The sequence below is a fragment of the Salvelinus sp. IW2-2015 genome, linkage group LG30 (assembly GCF_002910315.2).
Source record: "Salvelinus sp. IW2-2015 linkage group LG30, ASM291031v2, whole genome shotgun sequence".
NCBI lineage: Eukaryota > Metazoa > Chordata > Actinopteri > Salmoniformes > Salmonidae > Salvelinus > Salvelinus sp. IW2-2015.
The window spans coordinates 25,890,335-25,912,915 of NC_036869.1; the positions used below are offsets into that span (position 1 = coordinate 25,890,335).

Here is a 22,581-nt window from a genome sequence, read left to right on the forward strand (position 1 = left end):
ATATGGCATATATGATGAACAGAGTAGCAGTTAGCTAAAAAGAGGGTTGGCGGGTGGTAGGGTAGGACACATGCAGATAGCCCGGTTAGCCAATGTGCGGGAGCACTGGTTGGTCGCCCAATTGAGGTAGTATGTACATGAATGTATAGTCAAAGTGACTTGGCATATATGATAAACAGAGAGTAGCAGCAGCGATTCTCAATGTTCTACAGTGCCTTCAGAAAGTTCACACCCCTTGACTTGTTCCACTTTGTTGTTAAAGGCTGGATTTTTTATTGATTACAATTAGATTTGTCACTGGCCTACACACACCACAACCCTATAATGGCAAGTGTGGTTATTTTTACCCCCCAATTTTTTTTTTGAGGGGGGATCTTTAATGTCTTCAATCAATAAGTATTCAACCTCTTTGTTTGGCAAACCTAAAAAATTCAACAGTAAAAATTGCTTAAAAAGTCACATAAGTTGCATGGACTCACTCCGGGGAGGAGGGGGTACTGCTAAGCTATATGGAATTGTTTTAAGAACATCATACCAGGGAGCATTTTGATTTTAAGACTACGACATTGGGGGGGGGGGTTCACTACATGGAACCCCCTCAATGAACCATAAACAATTATTGAACATCACCTGTGAACGGTCGTTTAGACACTAACAGCTTACAGACGGTAGGCAAATAAAAGCCTTCTACTGACTCTGAAAAACATCAAAAGAAAGATGCCCAGAGTCCATGCTCATCTGCGTAACATGCCTTAGCATGCTGCAAGGAGGCATGAGGACTGCAGATGTGGCCAGGGCAATAAATTGCAATGTCCGTACTGTGAGACGCCTAAGACAGCGCTAGAGGGAGACAGGACGGACAGCTGATCGTCCTCGCAGTGTCAGACCACGTGTAAGGATCGGTACATTCCAACATTACACCCACCTGCGGGACAGGTTAACAGTTTACAGATTGCTACACCTAACAGACTTCCTGGTCACTCCATTGTATTACTAACCATAATGGTATACAGCACAGAATCTTCCATACCATACATCAGGTAGCTCTTATCAAGATGCACTGTCCGCTAAATAGCTGCAGTATCGTGGCTGGTGACTGCTGAGCTGCGCTTGTATAAATGTGAGCCAACTGGTGTTAATAAAGAGCCAAAGGTGATTTTCCTACACCACCACGTTCGCCTTAATGCGGCATACAAAAATACCTACCCATGCCCTGTTTGGATTGGCTCACCTACGACTAAGAACAGGCTGCCAAATAGTGACTCCATGTCTTCGACTGCCGCGTAAGCGCGGTCCGTTGTTGTTCTACACCCCAGGCGGGGATGATGTTTGGATTTCGCGTTATCGTTCAAAGATGCGGATGAGCGTACACCAGCAGGGCCTGTTACTTCTGGCAGCGGGGAGGGCAGACTCCGCTAGTTCGAGACAGACAGAGGTAGGAAGGTCAGACCATCAGAATGGATCATGACAGACAGGACGGAGCGGACAGACACTGTTTTTTAAAAACTCCATCCTTTTCACTGAGAATTTTGATAATGTTGTCCGGGGTCGATCCTATTAGAAATCTGTGGCAGCTTGTTGGTCATTGCAGTGAGTGTCATTGCTCTATATGTCTCTGCTAGCTCCTTGTCTAACTCTTCAGGGGTAGCTCACAGGAGATGACATCCTGCTTCGCCATCTCATCTCTCAGATGAGCCAGTCTGGGTCCCTTCACCTAGCCAGGCTCTCACCTCCCCTGCACATGATGTCTTCCTTAAACCCCCATGTTTTAATTATTGAGTAGTAGGCATACGGGAGTGCCTACCCATCCAAGCGTACCTTCATACTGCCCCGTTACCTGTGCGTCCATTTTAGTCTCGTGTGCCAACAGATAGTTCTCGGTAGGGGGGCCCCCTCTCTCCCCCAATGTCAGGCTCGTCCTGCGCTACAGACCAGGCGCACCGAGCCCGTGGATTCTCCATCCCATGGAGCCGTCTCTGCAGACTCCTGTATCGGATCGCGGTGGATGACACGGCTTAGGCCGTCACCATATCAGTTACTTTCCCCGCCTGACGACTCATCGCATGGCGAAGATCCTACGGTCACCTTGTGCGTTGTCCAAGACGTGGTGTGGTACGGCCTCTCTCCCACCACCGCTAGCCCATCCCCAGACCCGAGTCTACGACTATTACACATATCCACTACAAGCTATAGGTGTAACCTACCTACCTCGATGGCCCTAGTCCCTTCACGTGTGTCGGCCCTCTCCCCACCACCTAAGCCATCCCCAGAATACACAGTCTACACTACCTACCAGTATAGTTACCTCGTACACTCACGAGGCCCACTAGTCCCTTCAAGTGGTCGGCCCTTTCTCCCACCACGCTAGGCCATCCCCAATCCAATTCTACACTTACCTACCAATATAAAGTTACCTCGTACCTCCGAGTGGCAACCACTTCTGAGTGCAGTCCATTGCACTCTTGCACAGAACTGTGAATTGGCAGTCTGGTGGTGCCCCTCTCGACCCCCCAGATAACTGCGCCTACTATGATTTGCTCTTCCCCAGATTCGCAAGATCCACTACCCACTACATTTGTTCAGGGCACACTCTAACTCTCATTTCATATTAAGTTCTAATCGCTCTTCGGTACCATCGTTCTGTTGCCAACGTGTGGTTCTCCTTCTACGCTTACATCACTTCGACTTGTAATGTGAAGCTTTGTGTTGTGTTTCAGTACCAAACCTCTATTTCTACATCCTCGTTAAGTTCTCGATGAACGATCAAACCAGTCTGTAGCCAGCTGTCCGCGCAGATCCCAGGTTGAACCGGACGTTTCATATTTTTCGCATAGCCATTTAATAGTTATTAACTGTAGTAAACCATACGACGATGTGTCACCAGTCAATATAACACACTACTTTTGTCTCTTGAAGAGGGATGGGTAATAATATTTTTTTAAAGCAAGGCCATCTATTGGTAGATGGTATAAAAACAAAATACAAATCTGACATGAATATTCCTTGAGCATGGTGAAGTTATTAATTACACTTGGTGGTGTCGGCCTCTTCTCCCGCACTGCTAATCCGACTCATTAGCATACGCCACCTAACTCCCAAGATAAAGCGGTCCTTCTCCTCCCTACCTATACTACTAGGCTTGACCTCGTTGTAGCCGTCAGTGTGCCCTAGAGATCCTCTCCATCGTGATTTTCCTCGGCCCTCTCTCCCCACTCGCACGCTAGTCCCACGTGATACCGAATAACACTCTATGTGTTTACTATCCTATGTCTCGGACCATTGATAGTTCGCGTACGTAGACTCCGATGGCCCTTATACGACGGTTATGACAGTGTGTCGGCCCTCTCCTACTCCTTGCCTACCGCGGGGTCTCCCACTCCCAGATCCAGTATACAGAAAGTCAGACAGGATACAATGTTGATCTCTACTCGTTCTGATAGCTTACCTCGAGCAGCCTGATCCTCTCTGTGTAACCCACTGTTAAAAAGAGAAGACAGCCAACGTTTGATGTGTCACACTACTCATAGCGAAATGACTGATGATGAGACATCCATGGATGTGTCCACTCTCTTTATGTAAACTGCTGCTGACCTGAACGTCCACCAACACACTACACATTATGCACACATCACAACGAACAGGCAACCCATCACATCGCACCCAACAAACAACAACACATCTACGGAGCACAACACGACATATTCACATTCTCACATCTATTGCACACACTCGACATGCACGAGGTTGTACGTCTACACAGACTACTCAACTGATCATACTAGGTATTTCACACACATCTACTTTATATTACCCACAGGCTCTACGACACCACACTCACACAGACTTATCAGACGACAAACAGCGCAGCCAGGGCTCTCTACTGACTTGTCTACAAATCTTAGCGCAGCTCGCCTTGGTGCCAAATTAAAGCCAAATGCTCAGAATTATACTTAAAGTAGACACATAAAATCTAAGGATTGTTAAAACATGGTCGATGTAGGTTTTTAAGAGGGCGCAAGAGCAACTTTACACAGGTGTCGATAAGAGTACGAGTTTAGAATAACCATATATGTCTTCCTAATTTATGGATAACACAGTGTGCTCGTGTGTTGTGGGGCCAGGTGACATCGAGGCCCTCTCTCTCTCTCTCTCTCTCTCCTCTTCTCTCTCTGCATCCGCACTCTTCTCTCATCTGTCTCCCCCCTCTATCTTCTCTCTTCTCTTCATCGCTCTCTCGCTCACTCGCATCTCTCGCTTCTCGCTCTCTCGGCCCTTCACGTTCTCTCTCTCTCCCCCCCACTCAATTCAATTAAATTCAAGGGGCATTTATTGGCAATGGGAACATGTTTTAACATTGCCAAAGAAGTGAGTAGAATAAGTATACAAAGCCGAAATAAAAACAATAAAATTTACAAGTAAATATTTACACAGACAGAAGTTATCAAAACAATATAAGACTATTACATGTCATATTATGTATTATTACAGTTGTTGTAACAATGTACAAATGCTTATGTGTTGCAAATATCAAGGGATAGACAAGCCTCCCTCATGTGGTACCCTTCCTGCAGGCTCATCCTGACATGACTCTATAGCATGACAATGCCACCAGCCATACTGCTCGTTCTGTGCGTGATTTCCTGCAAGACAGGAATGTCAGTGTTCTGCCACAGCCAGCGAAGAGCCCGGATCTCAATCCCATTGAGCACGTCTGGGACCTGTTGGATCGGAGGGTGAGGGCTAGGGCCATTCCCCCCGAGAAATGTACCTGCAAGTTCCCGGACCTTGGTGGAAGCGTGGGGTAACATATCACAGCAAGAACTGGCAAATCTGGTGCAGTCCATGAAGAAGAGATGCACTGCAGTACTTAATGCAGCTGGTGGCCACACCAGATACTGACTTACTTTTGATTTTGACCCCCCTTTGTTCAGGGACACATTATTCAATTTCTGTTAGTCACGTCTGTGAAACTTGTTCAGTTTACGTCTCAGTTGTTGAAGCTTGTTATGTTCATACAAATAYTTACACATGTTAAGTTTGCTGAAAATAAACGCAGTTGACAGTGAGAGGACGTTTCTTTTTTTTRATGAGTTTATATAACTAAAAAACAGTAAAAACAAAACTACTTTTGTCCTCTGAAGAGGGATGGGTTAATAATATTTTTTTAAAGCAAGGCCATCTATTGGTAGATGGGTAAAAACAAAATACAAATCTGACATTGAATATTCCTTTGAGCATGGTGAAGTTATTAATTACACTTTGGCTGGTGTATCAATACATCCAGTCACTACAAAGATAAAAGCGTCCTTCCCTAACTCAGCTGGTGGACAGAATGGAGACCGCTCAGGGATTTCACCATGAGGCCAATAGTGACCAAAACAGTTATAGTTTCATGTCTGTGATCGGAGAAAATAGAGGATGAATCAACATTGTAGGTACTCCACAATACTAACCTAAATGACAGCGTGAAAAGGAGGAAGCATGTAGAGACTAAGCACATTTTCTAAAACATGCATCCTATTTGCAATAAGGCACTGAACTGCAAAAACATTTGGCAAAGACATTCACTTTTTATCCTGAATGCAGAGTTGTGTTAGTTATTTTTTTATTTCACCTTTATTTAACCAGGTAGACTAGTTGAGAACAAGTTCTCATTTACAACTGCGACCTGGCCAAGATAAAGCAAAGCAGTTCGACACATAAAACAGAGTTACACATGGAATAAACAAACATACAGTCAATAATACAGTAGAAAAAGTCTATATACAGTGTGTGCAAAATGAGGTAGGATAAGGGAGGTAAGGCAATAAATAGGCCGTGGTGGCGAAGTAATTACAATATAGCAATGAAACACTGGAATGGTAGATGTGCAGAGAAGACTGAAGGTGCAAGTAGAGATACTGGGTGGCAAAGGAGCAAGATAAATAAATAAATACAGTATGGGGATGAGGTAGTTGGATGGACTATGTACAGGTGCAGTGATCTGTAAGCTGCTCTGACAGCTGGTGCTTAAAGCTAGTGAGGGAGATATGAGTCTCCAGTTCAGAGATTTTTGCAATTCATTCCAGTCATTGGCAGCAGAGAACTGGAAGGAAAGGCAGCCAAAGGAAGAATTGGCTTTGGGGTGACCAGTGAGATATACCTGCTGGAGCGCGTGCTAAGGGTGGGTGCTGCTATGGTGACCAGTGAGCTGAGATAAGGCGGGGCTTTACCTAGCAGAGACTTGTAGATGACCTGGAGCCAGCGGGTTTGGCGACGAGTATGAAGCGAGGGCCAGCCAACGAGAGCGTACAGGTCGCAGTGGTGGGTAGTATATGGGGCTTTGGTGACAAAACGGATGGCACTGTGATAGACTGCATCCAATTTGTTGAGTAGAGTGTTGGAGGCTATTTTGTAAATGACATCGCCAAAATTGAGGATTGGTAGGATGGTCMGTTTTACGAGGGTATGTTTGGCAGCATGAGTGAAGGATGCTTTGTTGCGAAATAGGAAACCGATTCTATATTTAATTTTGGATTGGAGATGCTTAACTTTTTAGTGACAGGGTGCAGTATTCGGAATTTCAGATGAATGACGTGCCCAAAGTAAACTGCCTGTTACTCAGGCCCAGAAGGTAGGATATGCATATTCTTGGTAGAATTGGATAGAAAACACTCTGAAGTTTCTAAAACTGTTAAAATAATGTCTGTGAGTATAACAGAACTGATATGGAGGGCAAAAACAGAAGAAATCCATCCAGGAAGTGTGATTTATTTTTTTATGTGGGTGGTTTTCCATTGAATGCCTATTGACTATGTAATTGGTTAGGGCCCAGATTACAGTTCCTATGGCAACAACCCTGCTTATTCAGGGTGAATCAATGGCTGCATCTGGAACGACACCCTAAGTTGTGCACTACTTTTGACCAGAGCCCATAGGGCACAATTTAGGGAATAGGGTGCCATTTGCGACACAGACAAGTTAAATCAAAGTCACAGATTCTCACCTGTGATGACTTTATTGGTTTTTCTTGGTCGATCTTCACAAGCTGCAGCCTGGCTCTCTTCAGCTGGTCGATCTTAATGAGTTGGACCTTGGCCTTCTTCAGCAGATGGAACATCCTCTTGTTGATGCTGGTGACGTTKCTCCGATGGCTGGTGCCCTCCGGTTCCACCACCACCCCATCATCAGCCTGGCTTTCTCCTTCGTAATCCCCGTCAGCAGCAGCCTCCACCCCTGGGGAGAAGAATCAGGCAAGTGACTAATTTGCAAAGGCTGACATCAAACCTGCAAATGGCAACTTATTCCCTATATTGTGCACTACTTTTTACCAGAGCCCTCTGGCAAGCTACACTGCAAGCTATACGGCTCCATCCTATGGGAATATGTAGAATTCAGTCCCCTTGACTTTTTCCACATTTTTACATTAGAGCCTTATTCTACAATGGATTCAATYGTTTTTCCCCCTCATCAATCTACACACAATACCTCATAACGACAAAGCAAAGTTTTTTTAAATGTTTGCAAAACTGAAATATACCATTTACATAAGTAATCAGACCCTTTACTTTGTACTTTGTTGAAGGACCTTTGGTAGCGATTGCAGCCTCGAGTCTTTTTGGGTATGACGCTACAAGCTTGGAACACCTGTATCTGGGGAGTTTCTCCCATTCTTCTTTGCAGATCCTCTCAAGCTCTGTCAGGTTGGATGGGGAGCGTCACTGCACAGCTATTTTCAGGTCTCTCCAGATATGTTAGATGGGGATCAAGACCGGGCTCTGGCTGGCCCAYTCAAGGACATTGAGACTTGTCCCGAAGACAGTCCTGCGTTGTCTGAATACTTATGTAAATATGGTATCTGTTTTTTTTTACATTTTATAAAATTTGCTTTAAAAAAAACTGTTTTCACTTGGTCATTATGGGGTATTCTGTGTAGATTGATGAGGATTTTTTTTTTTTAATCAATTTTAGAATAATACTGTAAAGTAACAAAATGTGGAAAAGGTGAAGGGGTCTGAATATTTTCCGAATGAACTGTATTTGCATGTCAACATCTAAGAATTCTACTTTAAATCACAGTCCAAATAATTTTCTGGAATAAGAAAATAGATGTTTGCTTAATGGATCTTTAGGAACTAATACATTTAACTGAGCACAGTTAGGGCCTTACCTTGGACATTTTCTGTGTCATTTGCTGCCTCCTCCAGAGTCTCAGATGAAGCAGTTTGAGATGCAGCAGSAGCGTCACTGACTATCACCGCCAGTTTCCTCACAACCCCAGGAGAGTTGAGGTCCTCCATCTTCAGATTGGACCTCCCCCTCTTCCTAACCGGCGAGGTCAAACTTAGGTAGTCCTGGGCTTCTTCTGTGGTTTCACCATCAGCAGCACTAAGGCCTTTCTTCTTCTTCTGGGCCAGGCTGAGAGTCAGCTTCTTGAGTCTCTCGTAGACCTCGAGGTGGGATGAGCCTGGGCTTGAGGAAAGGCTGGTCTTAAGTGTTTTTTTACCAGTTGAGCCGTCAACTTCAGGTTTGAACTCATTTTGACCTGGAGTTCGAGACAAGTTGTCCATGTCATCATTGTCTGAATCATAAAAGGATAAGCTCATGGCATCCTCCTCCACCTTGTATTGGCACTTTTTTTTCGGGGAGCCCCTCGGCAAGGATATGATCTCGTCATGGAGGAACCTCTTGGGTGCCTTGATGACACGTGAAGACCTGGCGCTCACCACAGGCAAGGAGATGTTACTTCTGCCTCCTTGCTGGATCTCTCCAGGGGACAGGAGAGGTTTGCCCTCTGTCCCGGTTCTCTCCCACTGCGCCTCCTGTCCCACCTGCTTCACTGGGGTTGGAAGCGACTCTGGCACGTAGGTGTCGAAGACRACCTTACGACGGAAGCGTTTCACGACAGAATCTGGCAGACTAAGCTTGTGCACATTACTGGGCTTCCTCCTGAAGCCAAATATGGACTTACGCGTATATGGTGCTGGTTTCTTTCTTTCCAGGGGTATTGCTGGCTCCTGACCCAGCTCAGCTCCAACCTCAGTGGAATCCCCAGTTCCCCTGGACACCCTCTTCCTCTGCTGCTTATTCACAGGTTTAGGAGACAGTGCTACTCCTTGAGAGGCGGTGTGGGGATTCGTGGTCTTCTGTCCATTTCTAGACTGAGCTTCAACCTTGTCCCCTTGCTGGGATCCTTTTCTTCTCTTCCCAGACCTCTGTGGCTTAACTTTGTCTGTTGTTATCTCCCCAGCCTTTTTGACCTTGGAAGTCTTCCCTTTGCCCTTGACCACTGTCAGGGTCCACACCAGTTTACCCTGCTTGTTTCTGCTGGTTTGTGGTCGGGCTGTGCTGGACCCTGAGCCTCSCTTAGTTGTTTGTTCCTGCCTGTTCCCCTTTCTGTCTGTTGAAGACGATTCCATCGCTTTCCTTCCCATTTTCCAGTCAGAGCCATCTGATTTTGCACTGCCCTTGCTTTTTGAGGCCTTTGTCCCAATAGCCTGCTTTCCTGTAGACTTAACCCCCGAACTGATGGATTTCTTTTGGGCTGCCAGTTTGGTAATTATTTTGGGTTTCACAGCATTTTCTTCCCGACCCTCTCCAACCTCTTCTTCAGAGACCTTGCCTCSACTTTTCTTAAGCTTTGCTGTAGGTTCTGCTAGGGGAGGCTTTTTTGGCTTCAATAATGATGTTTGGAAAGGACAGTCTAGAAACGAGAGAGGGAAACATGTCTTGATAGGAATAGACTAATGTCAGACAATAACTYCATCATGCATATTATCAGGTATGCTACCAAAGCAATACATAGCAAATATGAAGGCTACTGCATATTTCTGCTAGGAAATGTGATAATTCCTGAGCACAGGTGATCTCACATTACTGTTCCTCATTAGCCTACTTACTTGTAGAGATATTGCGTGCTGAGAGTGTAGGCCGGTATTCCGTCCCAAATCCAGAGAAATCCTCATCCTAACACAGGAAAACAGGGTAGGAATGTGTTTAACAAAAAAATGTAATACTGACCCTAACAACCACAATAGGCTACACGAATACTTAGCAGGTATACTACATAAGGCCTAATAAATCAACCAATGTATATTTCTTTACAGTTAATAATTAAATGTTTAGCCCTAATCCAGCGCATACCACCCTGCATACCACTGCTGGCTTGCTTCTGAAGCTAAGCAGGGTTGGTCCTGGTCAGTTCCTGGATGGGAGACCAGATGCTGCTGGAAGTGGTGTTGGAGGGCCAGTAGGAGGCACTCTTTCCTCTGGTCTAAACAAAGATCCCAATGCCCCAGGGCAGTGATTGGGGACACTGCTCTGTGTAGGTGCCGTCTTTCGGATTGGGACGTTAAACGGGTGTCCTGACTCTCTGAGGTCATTAAAGATCCCATGGCACTTGTCGTAAGAGTAGGGGTGTTAACCCCGGTGTCCTGGCTAAATAACCAATCTGCCCTCAACCATCATGGTCACCTAATAATCCCCAGTTTACAATTGGCTCATTCATCCCCCTCCTCTCCCCTGTAACATTCCACAGGTCGTTGCTGCAAATGACAACGTGTTCTCAATCAACTTACCTGGTAAAATAACGGATAAATAAAAAATAAAATAAATAAATAATCGATCTTTAAAATCACAGGGTTGGGATTAGATGAAACCATGGACAGCAGCCCAGGTGATATCTGTTTATAAACCATCACACTGAACTGGTTGGAGAGATCAGGATTCAAAATGTAGTGGGGGATAACTGCAAACGGACATGTGTAATTTCAATTAGGTCTAGGCTAGTACAAATGCAAAGTGTGATCATTGATCAAACTCCACTTCAACAGAAAATACAGGCCATCATGAAATGTACACTGTTCATAAATACAGATCTGAATCCTATTCTACAGCATTAACGGAAGTTGAGGATGTGTAGGAAAAAGAGAACTATAAAAAATATCAAGGCCCAAAAAAATTCTCTACTGAGTAAACTACAACCAGCTCACTAGCCGACAGGGCAAGCTGTGTGACAAAAAAAACGATATCGGGGCCAGAGACTACATTTTTTTMCTGGGAGTTAAAACAGACAAGATATAGAAGAGGAAAATAGACAGATCAAAGATCTGGGTGATATACAAGAAGCATTACTGAGAGTGTATAAAGCTACTTATAAACTGGGTGGTTCGAGCCCCGAATGCTGATTGGCTGCRAGCCGTGGTATATCACACCATACACACGGGTAAGACAAAACATTTATTTTTACTTTACTATTCAGAAAGCATCTCAGAGGAGGAGTGCTGATCTAGGATCAGTTCCCTCCCTCTGTAAACAAGGTAGCACAAGTGAGAATCAGCCCAGCAATGGCCCAAATTCATGCAATTCTACCCCCTCCCCCACGACAACTAAAAAAATATTAAATGTAGGTAGTAGTTTTATATTTAATGTAGGTACTGTAGTAATAGAAGCTATCAACCAAACTATGAAAGGCAAACAAAAAATACATTCAGTCACAAACTTCTTTTTAAAATTGATGAAATGTACTTTGTGTGGGTGTCATCCATCAACAGGCACTATGTATGGATGTAGCATGGATGCATCCAAATACATTTCACAAGAAAGCAGCGTATAAAAACGCAAAATGCAACTACTTCAATGTTATTCCATCTGCAGAGTTGACGCGACTGCTAGTAAGCAAGCAAGCAAGGGATAAGAACATTGCCAGCTTGCATAGCAATCAAACAAACAAATACAATGAATAACAAGTCCACTTCTCAACAACCTAACTTCYCTAGCAACCTAACAACCAAGTTCAGGTGGATTAAATATAAAATCACGAATTAACTTATCAATAATGTTAACAATCACGTTTTAATTAAGATTAACAGKAAATGTGTGCTTGTTTTCTTTCTTTGGCAATCGTGGTTTAAGCAGGATAAATGTCTCCATTCCGTATATTACCTGGAACTAATACATTCGGGCAGTACCAAGTCATCATTATTTCCAGATAATGTACGAAGCATCAGTGTTTATCCCTTACATGTACGGTACCAGTCAAAAGATTGAGTAGGTGTCCATTCAAGTGTTTCTCATAAAAAACTTTTTTTTAAAGCAGTGATCATCATTTGTGGGAACTCCTTCAAGACTGTTGGAAAAGCATTCCAGGTGATGCTGGTTGAGAGAATGCCAAGAGTGTGCAAGTGCAAAGCTGTCAAGGCAACGGGTGGCTACTTTGAAGAATCAAAAATATTTTTATTGTCCAGCCACACCAGCTCAGGCTCAGGGTTCCAACCTTCAGATTTATTTGGCAAACGGTGGGGAAGGTGGAGACAGTCCATATGATGGGCTGAGAGTAGAGAGAGAGACAAGACATGCATTTTAAAGCACATCACTTTACATGAGGTTTAAGTGAGGAATGGAGTCAGATGGAAACATTAATCATTAAACCAATAGAATGTTGTTTTACATTATACTTAGTTTATTTACTTTTTATAGATTTCCTTTTCAGTTAAAGACAGCAGCCRATTCACCCATTGACTGTATAGGGTCAACCATGAATCGTGTGGCAAAACAATTTGTTTTGGGGTCGACCACAAGAGCTACCAAAATTAATTGGATCTAATGTTATACACCAGGGACATAGGGGGGGAAAAGACACACACACWGCCTTCRGAAAGTATTCAGACCCCTTGACTTTTTCCACATTTTGTTACGTAACAGACTTTATTCTGAAATGGATTAAATAAAATAAAAATCCTCAGGTATCTACATATAATTGTCCCATAATGACAAAGCGAAAACATTGATATTTTAGCAAATGTATTTTTAAAAAAAAGCTGTAACCTAACAAAATGTGGAAAAAGTCAAGGGGTCTGAATACTTCCCGAAAGCACTAATATACAGTGCCAGTCAAAGGTTTGGACACAACTACACATTGAAGGGTTTTTAGGAATGTACTATATTCTACATTGTAGAATAAGTGAAGACATCAAAACTATGAAATAACACATGAACTCATGTTGTAACCAAAAAGTGTTATATCAAAATATATTTTATATTTGAGGTTCTTCAAAGTAGCCACCCTTTGCCTTGACAGCGTTGCACACTCTAGGCATTCTCTCAACAAGCTTCATGCGGTAGTCACCTGGAATGCATTTCAATTAACAGGTGTGCCTTGTTAAAAGTTCATTTGTCGAATTTCTTTCCTTCTTCATGCATTTGAGCCAATCAGTTGTGTTGTGACAAGATAAGGTAGGAGCAAGACCACGATGTCTTGCTCCCAGACAAACTAAAGAGCTTCTTTGCTCGCATTGAGGACAATACAGTTCCAGCGACACGGCACGCTACCAAAACCTGCGGTGTCTCCTTCACCACAGCCAACATGAGTAAAACATTTAAAACGTGTTAACCCTCGCAAGGCTGCCCAGACGGCATCCCTAGCCACATCCTCAGAGCCACATCCTCAGAGCATGCGCAGTCCAGCTGGCTGGTGTGTTTACAGACATATTCAATCAATCCCTATCCCAGTCTGCTGTTCCCACATGCTTCAAGAGGGCCACCMTTGTTCCTGTTCCCAAGAAAGCTAAGGTAACTGAGCTAAACGACTATCGCCCCGTAGCACTCACTTYCGTCATCATGAAGTGTTTTGAGAGACTAGTCAAGGATCATATTACCTCCACCTTACCTGACACCCCAGACCCACTCCAATTTGCCTAACATSCCAATAGGTCCACAGACAACGCAATCACACTGCCCTAACCCATTTGGACAAGGGGAATACCTATGTAAGAATGCTGTTCATTGAGTATAGCTCAGCATTCAACACCATAGTAGCCTCCAAACTAGAGGTTGACCGATTAATCGGAATGGACGATTAATTTGGGCCGATTTCAAGTTCATAACAATCGATAAAAAATAAAAAAATAATAATGTTTGTTGTTGTTTTTTTTTGTTTTTTTTCGGTATTTTTGGAAACCGATTTCGCTGATTTTTTAAAATATTTTTTTTACACCTTTATTTATCCTTTATTTAACTAGGCAAGTCAGTTAACTTCTCTAGGATAGGGGGCAGCGTTTTCACGTTTGGATGAAAAGCGTACCCAAATTCAACTGCCAGCTACTCATCCCCAGAAGATAAGATATGCATATTGTTAGTAGATTTGGATAGAAAACACTGAGGTTACTAAAACTGTTTGAATCATGTTTGTGAGTATAACAGAACTTATTTAGCAGGCGAAACCCAGAGGACAAACCATTCAGAATTATTTATTTTTTTGAGGTCACTCTTCAATGGGTTTTCATTGGGAATCCAGATTTTTAAGGGACCTTCTTGCAGGTCCTACCGCTTCCACTGGATGTTAACAGTCTTTAGAAATTGGTTGTTTTTTCCTTTGTGTAATGAAGAAGTAYGGCCATCTTGAACAAGGGTCACTTGAAGTGTCCTGTTAGATAGAGGCGCGTGACCAGAAAGCAAGCTACAGTTTGTTTTAATCCTGTATTGAACACAGATCATCCCGTCTTCAATTTTATCGATTATTTACGTTAAAAAATACCTAAAGATGTATTACAAAAGTAGTTTGAAATGTTTTGGCAAAGTTTACAGGTAACCTTTGAGATATTTTGTAGCCATGTTGAGCAAGTTGGAACCGGTGTTTTTCTGGATCAAATGCGCCAAATAAATGGATATATATCGACGGAATTAATCGAACAAAAGGACCATTTGTGATGTTTATGGGACATATTGGAGTGCCAACAACAGAAGCTCATCAAAGGTAAAGCATGAATTATATTTTTATTTCTGCGTTTTGTGTCGCGCCTGCAGGGTTGAAATATGCTTCTCTCTGTTTACAATGGTGCTATCCTTAGATAATGGCATCGTTTGCTTTCGCCGAAAAGCCTATTTGAATTCTGACATGTTGGCTGGATTCACAACCAGTGTAGCTGTAATTTGGTATCTTTCATGTGTGATTTAATGAAAGTTAGATTTTTATRGTAATTTATTTGAATTTGGCGCTCTGCATTTTCTCTGGCTTTTGGCCAAGTGAGCCAGTAGCGTCCGCCTAAACTCMGATTTTTGGATATAAATATGAACGTTACCGAACAAAACATACATGTATTGTGTAACATGAAGTCCTATGAGTGTCATCTAATGAAGATCAAAGGTTAGTGATTAATTTTKAAAAAATGGCTGTGTTTTTCTGTGGCTATGTACTGACCTAACATAATGGAAGGTRTRCTTTCTCCGTAAATCCTTTTTGAAATCAGACACTGTRGCTGGATTAACGAGAAGTTTATCTTTAAAATKATGTATAAAACTTGTATGTTTGAGGAATTTTAATTATGAGATTTGKKGTTTTGAATTTGGCGCCCTGYAATTTCACTGGCTGTTGGTTAGGTGGGACGCTACCGTCCCACATATCCCAGAGAAGTTAACAGAATGTGACTGRCAGAACGGGTGTTGTATGTGGAGGATRAGGGCTGCAGTARATATCTCAGAWAGGGGGGAGTGAGGCCTAAAGGGTTTTATAAATAAGCATCAACCAGTGGGTCTTGTGACAGGTATACAGAGRTGAYCAGTTTACAGAGAAGTATAGAGTGCAATGATGTGTCCTATAAAGGAGCATTGGTGGCAAATCTGATGGCCGAATGGTAAACAACATCTAGCCGCTTGAGAGCAYCCTTACCTACCGATCTAAAAATTACGTCTCCGTAATCTAGCATGGGTAGGATGGTCATCTTAATCAAGGTAAGTTTGGCAGCTGGGGTGAAAAAGGAGCAATTACGATAGAGGAAACCAAGTCTAGATTTAACTTTWGWMTGCAGCTTTGATATGTGCTGAGAGAAGGACAGTGTACTGTCTAGCCATACTCCCAAGTACTTGTATGAGGTGACTACCTCAAGCTCTAAACCCTCAGAGGTAGTAATCACACCTGTGGGGAGAGGGGCATTCTTCTTACCAATCCACATGACCTTTGTTTTAGAGGTGTTCAGAACAAGGTTAAGGGTAGGAAAAGCTTGTTGGACACTAAGAAARCTGTTGTTGTTGAGCATTTAACACAAMATCCGAGGAGAGGCCAGCTGAGTATAACGCCATCATCTGCATATAAATGGAMGAGAGAGCTTCCTGCTGCCTGAGCTATGTTGTTGATGTAAATTGAGAAGAGCGAGAGGCCTAGGATCGAGCATTGGGGTACTCCCTAGGTGACAGGSAGTGGCTGAGAAAGCAGATTTTCTGACTTTATACACTGCACTGAGGTAGTTAGCAAATCAGGTCAATGACCCTTCAGAGACACCAATACTCCTTAGCCAGCCCACAAGAATGGAATGGTCTACCATATCAAAACCTTTGGCCAAGTCAATAAAAAAAGCAACACAACAGTGCTAAGAATCAAGGGCAATGGTGACATCATTGAAGACCTTTAAAGTAGCAGTGACACATCCACAACTTGAGCAGAAAGCAGATTGCATACCAGAGAGAATACTATAGACATCAAGAAAGCCAGTCGGTTGATTATTGACACRTTTTCCAACACTTTTGATAAACAGGGCAAAATAGAAATAGGCCTATAACAGTTAGGATCAACTTGATCTCCCCATTTAAATAAAAGGACAAAGCGTGGCTGCCTTCCAAGCAATGGGAACYTCCCMRGARAGKAGAGASAGGTTAAAAAGGTCAGAGATAGGCTTGGCGATGAYAGAGGCAGCAACCTTAAAGAAGGGTCTAAAGCATCTGACCCAGATGTTTTTTTGGAGTTTCAGGAGAAGCATCGGGGATAGTCGSATTAGAAGGGTTGGGAGATGAGGAAATGTTGGACGGGCAAGGAGGCATGGCGGAGTCAAATAGGAATTCTGACTTAATGAAGTGGTGATTAATGAGCTCAGCCATGTGCTTCTTGTCAGTAACAACCACATCATCAACATTAAGGAACATGGGCAGCTGTGAGGAGGGTTTATTCTCCTGGTCTTTAACAGTTTCGCAGAACTTCTTGGGGTTAGACCCACAGAGAGAGAACGGCTCCTTAAAGTAACTAACTTTGGCCTTCCGGAAAGCCTGAGCGCACTTATTTCTCATTTGCCTGAACGGTAGCCAATMAGCCTGAGTATGCGTGTGCCGAGCMTTTCGCCAATGCAATTCTTGAAGTGGAGCAACTCTGCAAGATCACGGTCGAACMAAGGGCTGAACCTGTTTTTAATTCTAATTTTCTTTATGGGGGTGTGTTTGTTAACAATACCACTTAAAATATCAAAAAAGAAGGTCCAAGCGACTTCGACAGAGGGCATCAAGCAGATTCTATACCATTTTACAGAGTCCAGTTCATGAAGGAAGGCTTGCTCATTAATGTTCAACAAGCATCTATGACAAATCAGGACAGGTTGTTTCACTGAGCAGCAATAACAAACACATGTTGTAAAACAGTGATCCCTAAGGTCATTACAGAAAACGCCAGACTGATACCTATCAGGATTATTTGTGARGTTAACATCGAGGAGAGCAGCYTTTTCTGGGTGTTTGGAGTCATACCTTGTGGGATTGATAATAATMTGAGAAAGATTTAGGGAGTCCCATTGCTTTAKGACTTTGTCAGGTGGTTTAAGCATGTCCCAGTTTAGGTCACCTAGCAGGACAAATTCAGACTTCGTGTAAGGGGCCAGGAAAGCGCTTAGGGTAGGTAGGGTACAGGCCGGTCCTGATGGAGGACGATAGTACCCAGCAACAGTCAACAAAGAGCAATTTGAAAGTTTAATACTTAAAACCAGCAAACCAAATTGTTTGGGGACAGACTTGAAGGAGACAACCGAGCACTGAAGGTGATCCTTGGTAAAAGATTGCCACTCCCCCACCTTTGGAAGATCGGTCTTACCGAAAAAGGTTATAATCATCAGAAAGGTTAACATCAGTATTCAAAACACTCTTCCTTAACCACGTCTCAGTAATGACCAACACATCTGGATTGGAGCTGTGAAACCACACTTTCAACTGATCCATTTTAGGTAATAACCTTGGTGTTAAAATGCAGAAAACTCAGGCTTGTATGAGAGCAGAAATCAGTGAAGCAGATTTCTGACTTGTGCTCTGATTTGGGKCTAGCAACAGTAGATGGGCCAGGGTGAACATGCACATTTCCAGATATCAACAGTAATACAATCAAGGCACGGCATAGGAAAGGAAGAGCTCYGCAGTGCTGATTTATGACATATAAATGTGCAATCAGATGGCAACAAGATCATATTGTACAGCAATTTCATCAGGTAACATAAATACAAAGCCAGCAAGCGGTGGTTAGAATAGAATGGGAGGCCAAAAGTCTGTGTAACCCATAGAGTCAGAGTCCCGAGTGAGGGAACAAACTAGAGGTCGACCGATTAATCGGAATGGCCGATTAATTAGKGCCGATTTCAARTTTATAACAATCGGTATTTTTGGACACCGATTTGCCGATTTAAAAAAATATATATATATTTTACACCTTTATTTAACTAGGCAAGTCAGTTAAGAACACATTCTYATTTTCAATGACGGCCTATGAACGGTGGGTTAACTGCCTTGTTCAGGGGCAGAACGACAGACTTTTACCTTGTCAGCTCGGGGATTCGTTTTTGCAACCTTCCGGTTACTAGTCCAACGCTCTAACCATTGCACTCCACAAGGAGCCTGCGTGGCAGGCTGACTACCTGTTACGCGAGGGCAGCAAGAAGCCAAGGTAAGTTGCTAGCTAGCATTAAATTTATCTTATAAAAAACAATCAATTTTAACATAATCACTAGTTAACTACACATGGTTGATGATATTACTAGTTTATCTAGCGTGTCCTACGTTGCATATAATCGATGCGCCTACTTCGCCAAACGGGKGATGATTTAACAAGCGCATTAGCAAAAAAAGCACTATCGTTGCACCAAAATACCTAACCATAAACATTAATGCCTTTCTTTAAAATCAATACACAAGTATATATTTTTAAACCTGCATATTTAGTTAATATTGCCTGCTAACATGAATTTCTTATAATTAGGGAAATTGTGTCACTTCTCTTGCGTTCCGTGCAAGCAGTCAGGGTATATGCAGCAGTTTGGGCCGCCTGGCTCATTGCAAACTATGTGAAGTCCATTTATTCATAACAAAGGCCGTAATTAATTTGCCAGAATTGTACATAATTATGACATAACATTGAAGGTTGTACAATGTAACAGCAATATTTAGACTTAGGGATGCCACCTGTTAGATAAAATACGGAACGGTTTCGTATTTCACTGAAAGAATAAACGTCTTGTTTTCGAAATGATAGTTTCCAGATTCGACCATTTTAATGACCAAAGGCTCGTATTTCTGTATGTTATAATTAAGTCTATGATTTGATAGAGCAGTCTGACTGAGCGATGGTAGGCAGCAGCAGGCYCGTAAGCATTCATTCAAACAGCACTTTCGTGCGTTTGCCAGCAGCTATTGCGCTGTTTATGACTTCAAGCCTATCATCTCCCGAGATTAGGCTGGTGTAACCGATGTGAAATGGCTAGCTAGTTAGCGGGGTGCGCGCTAATAGCGTTTCAAACGTCACTCGCTCAGACTTGGAGTAGTTGTTCCCCTTGCTCTGCATGGGTAACGCTGCTTTGAGGGTGGCTGTTGTCGATGTGTTCCTGGTTCGAGCCCAGGTAGGGGCGAGGAGAGGACGGAAGCTATACTGTTACACTGGCAATACTAAAGTGCCTATAAGAACATCCAATAGTCAAAGGTATATGAAATACAAATCGTATAGAGAAAATAGTCTATAATTCCTATAATACTACAACCTAAAACTTCTTACCTGGGAATATTGAAGACTCATGTTAAAAGGAACCACCAGCTTTCATATGTTCTCATGTTCTGAGCAAGAACTTAAACGTTAGCTGTCTTACATGGCACATATTGCACTTTTACTTTCTTCTCCAACACTTTTGTTTTTGATTATTTAACCAAAATTGAACGTTTCATTATTTATGAGCTAAATTGATTTTATTGATGTATTATATTAGGTTAAAATAAGTTTCATTCAGTATTGTTGTAATTGTCATTATTACAAATAAATATACCAAAAAAAAAAAAAAACGGTATCGGCCGTTAAATTCATAATCGGTCGACCTCTAGAACAAACAGCCTGTCCCACGGTTGGGTAATAAAGTTCGTAGTCAAAGCCGCAGGAGTCAAAATTAACAAGCTTTTTTTATTTTATATATATATATATATAATAATATAACACAACTTGGGCTAGCCATTGATAGTTCAGAGTCACTCGCCCCAAAAGTGTGTGTCTGGATCGGCGAGCGAAAGCTCGGGAGAGGGAGTGTGGTGGAGGTACCTGTACCAGACAGGGGGAGACAGGCCAGGGCAGACAGTGAACAGATCACCAGGTATAATCCAAGCAGCAGTGCAGCAGGCAACGGGAGCAAGTGTCACACCCACTTGGGAGAAGCTCTTATATCTAAAGGCAGATTTCTTGTATTAAATGCCTGTGGATAGTATTTGAACAGAAGGAGGGGGCTTCAAAGGGGGCTTGAAAGACTCCTGCCACTTGTTGGGCCTAAACACCTTTCACTTCACACCTCAGTGCTAATTGAAGTTGCATCTGGTCTGTCCTAGCAAGCCTGGCAGCTTTAACTCAGCATTCAGTCCCCATAAAGTAAAATATGCCATTGTAATGTACTTTATTTTTATTCTTGGCTTTCAAAATAGCATCAGACCAAACACTACTCACTCAGTTCCAGGTTAGATGGTGTCCTCAGGTCTCTGCTGTTTGTTTACTAGAGCACCCTCTAATGCTTGGAAAAAGGAAACTTTGGTAGCACTACTCTYGCAGGTTAATTAAGTTTATCTAACTCCAAATCTATCCTTTTCTAAAAAACATGTTGAAAAATGTGAGCGCTCACATTGAATGCTTTKTGCTTTGTCAATATGGGGTATTGTGTGTAGATTGATGGTAACAATTTAATCAATTTTAGAATAAGCCTGTAACGTAACAAAACGTGGAAAGGTCAAGGGGTCTGACTACTTTACGAATACACTGTAAATCTGAACACACTACCAGACCTTTAACAATTKTATTTAATTATGCTTTCCTGTGGATAGTCTCACAATCCTACCACCAAAAGGACAAACCGCACGTACAACTAGTACGATAAAATGTAATTACATTCAACATTCTGGCTTGTAGGTGTCATGGGAAGAAACTTTACAGATTCAAACTCTCATTTCTGCCAGACATAATTCAACGCCGGGTTTCCAGGCAAGCAGACAACAAGCTTGTATCCAGCCAAGGTGACGTTGGGTACCGCAAATTTCACCGCCTAAAGTAAACGATTGTCGAAGATCCTGGCAAAGGTAAAGTTAGTCAGTCTAGGAGATTGTCAACCTTGGATATGTTGTCACTATGTTATCGACTAGTTTGTCAACTTGCCACTGAGTAACGTTAGTGGCTAACGTAGCTAACGTTAGCAAGCGTTTAAGTTTCAACAATTGTATAATTTAGATAAAGCTACATAGYTAGCTAACGTTTACTAGCCCAGGTATGAACGTTATCGCGAACACTTGGTTCTCAATATCACCAATATTACAGGAAGGGCTGTGGAACATGCACGTTTTAATTGGGTCTGTGGTGTGGGGCTGGTACGCAGTGCATGGCTTGGAAACTCACCTCACTCCCGCTTGAGTAGAAACCCGCGTCGCTCTGGCGCCTATGTTTCTCAGCAATCCCGAGTAAGCGTAGCAGTGACGGGTCCTCGCACAACGTTAGTTCAATGTTGATTGGCCTCGGGCCTCCAGTGATTACCTCTCCACCTTCAGTGTCCAATCGTCCCCGCTGCGGACGTTTCTCAGACCGTAGCCGACTACGAGATGTCCATGGCCGGCCCGGGAAACGAGRCCGGGCCACGACCGGAGTGTTAAAGCCAGTCACATTAGCAGGATATGTTAATCCCCCTCCCGATGCCGCCATTATTCACTTGCTGCTACTACAACAACAACGACGGTGGTGGTACGCTGTTGCTTTGTGGTAAAACAAGATGGAAAGGCGCGAGATAGGAAGGAAATACCGTTGCATCATGGGAAAACGAGTTTGTTGTATTTCATAATTCTGAGCGTCCTTTCGAGTGTTTGTGAATGTGAATGAGTACATACATAGACAGATTGTTTTATTCGTGTTTTATATTTCAATGAATAGAAAATAATTCAAATGAAATCAAATAAACATAAATTATAGTAAAATAATATCTAAAAATGTTATTCTTCAGTCCACTTACAGTAAATGTTTGTAACTTTGAGCCTTTTTCCCTTCTGCCCACTTGTTCCTCTCCTATTGACCATAATATGTATGTATATACACTGAACAAAAATATAAACGCAACATGTAAGGTGTTCGTTTCATGAGCTAAAATAAAAGATCCCAGAAATGTTCCATATGCATAAAATGCTTATTTCTCTCAAATGTTGTGCACACATTTGTTTACATCCCTGTTGGTGACCATTTATCCTTCTCTTGCCAAGATAATCCATCCACCTAACAGGTATGATATATCAAGATGATTAAACAGCATTACCATTACACAGGTGCACCTTGTGCTGGGGACAATAAAAGGCCACTATCAAATGTGC

At 42.7% G+C, this 22,581-nt stretch overlaps 1 protein-coding gene across 1 annotated transcript in view; it reads right to left on the reverse strand.

The window, feature by feature from the left end:
* The window catches only part of LOC111955008 (histone-lysine N-methyltransferase 2B-like), a 26,928-nt gene extending 4,931 nt beyond the window's left edge, over positions 1-21,997 (reverse strand). The window contains exons 1-4 of the mRNA XM_023975019.2: positions 21,626-21,997; positions 9,879-9,945; positions 8,150-9,682; positions 6,986-7,215 (exon numbers count right to left, since the gene is read on the reverse strand). Of these exons, the coding sequence (XP_023830787.1) occupies positions 6,986-7,215; positions 8,150-9,682; positions 9,879-9,945; positions 21,626-21,925 (2,130 nt within the window). The 5' untranslated portion in view covers positions 21,926-21,997. The remainder of the gene's footprint in view (positions 1-6,985; positions 7,216-8,149; positions 9,683-9,878; positions 9,946-21,625) is intronic.
* Positions 21,998-22,581: the final 584 nt, after the last annotated feature.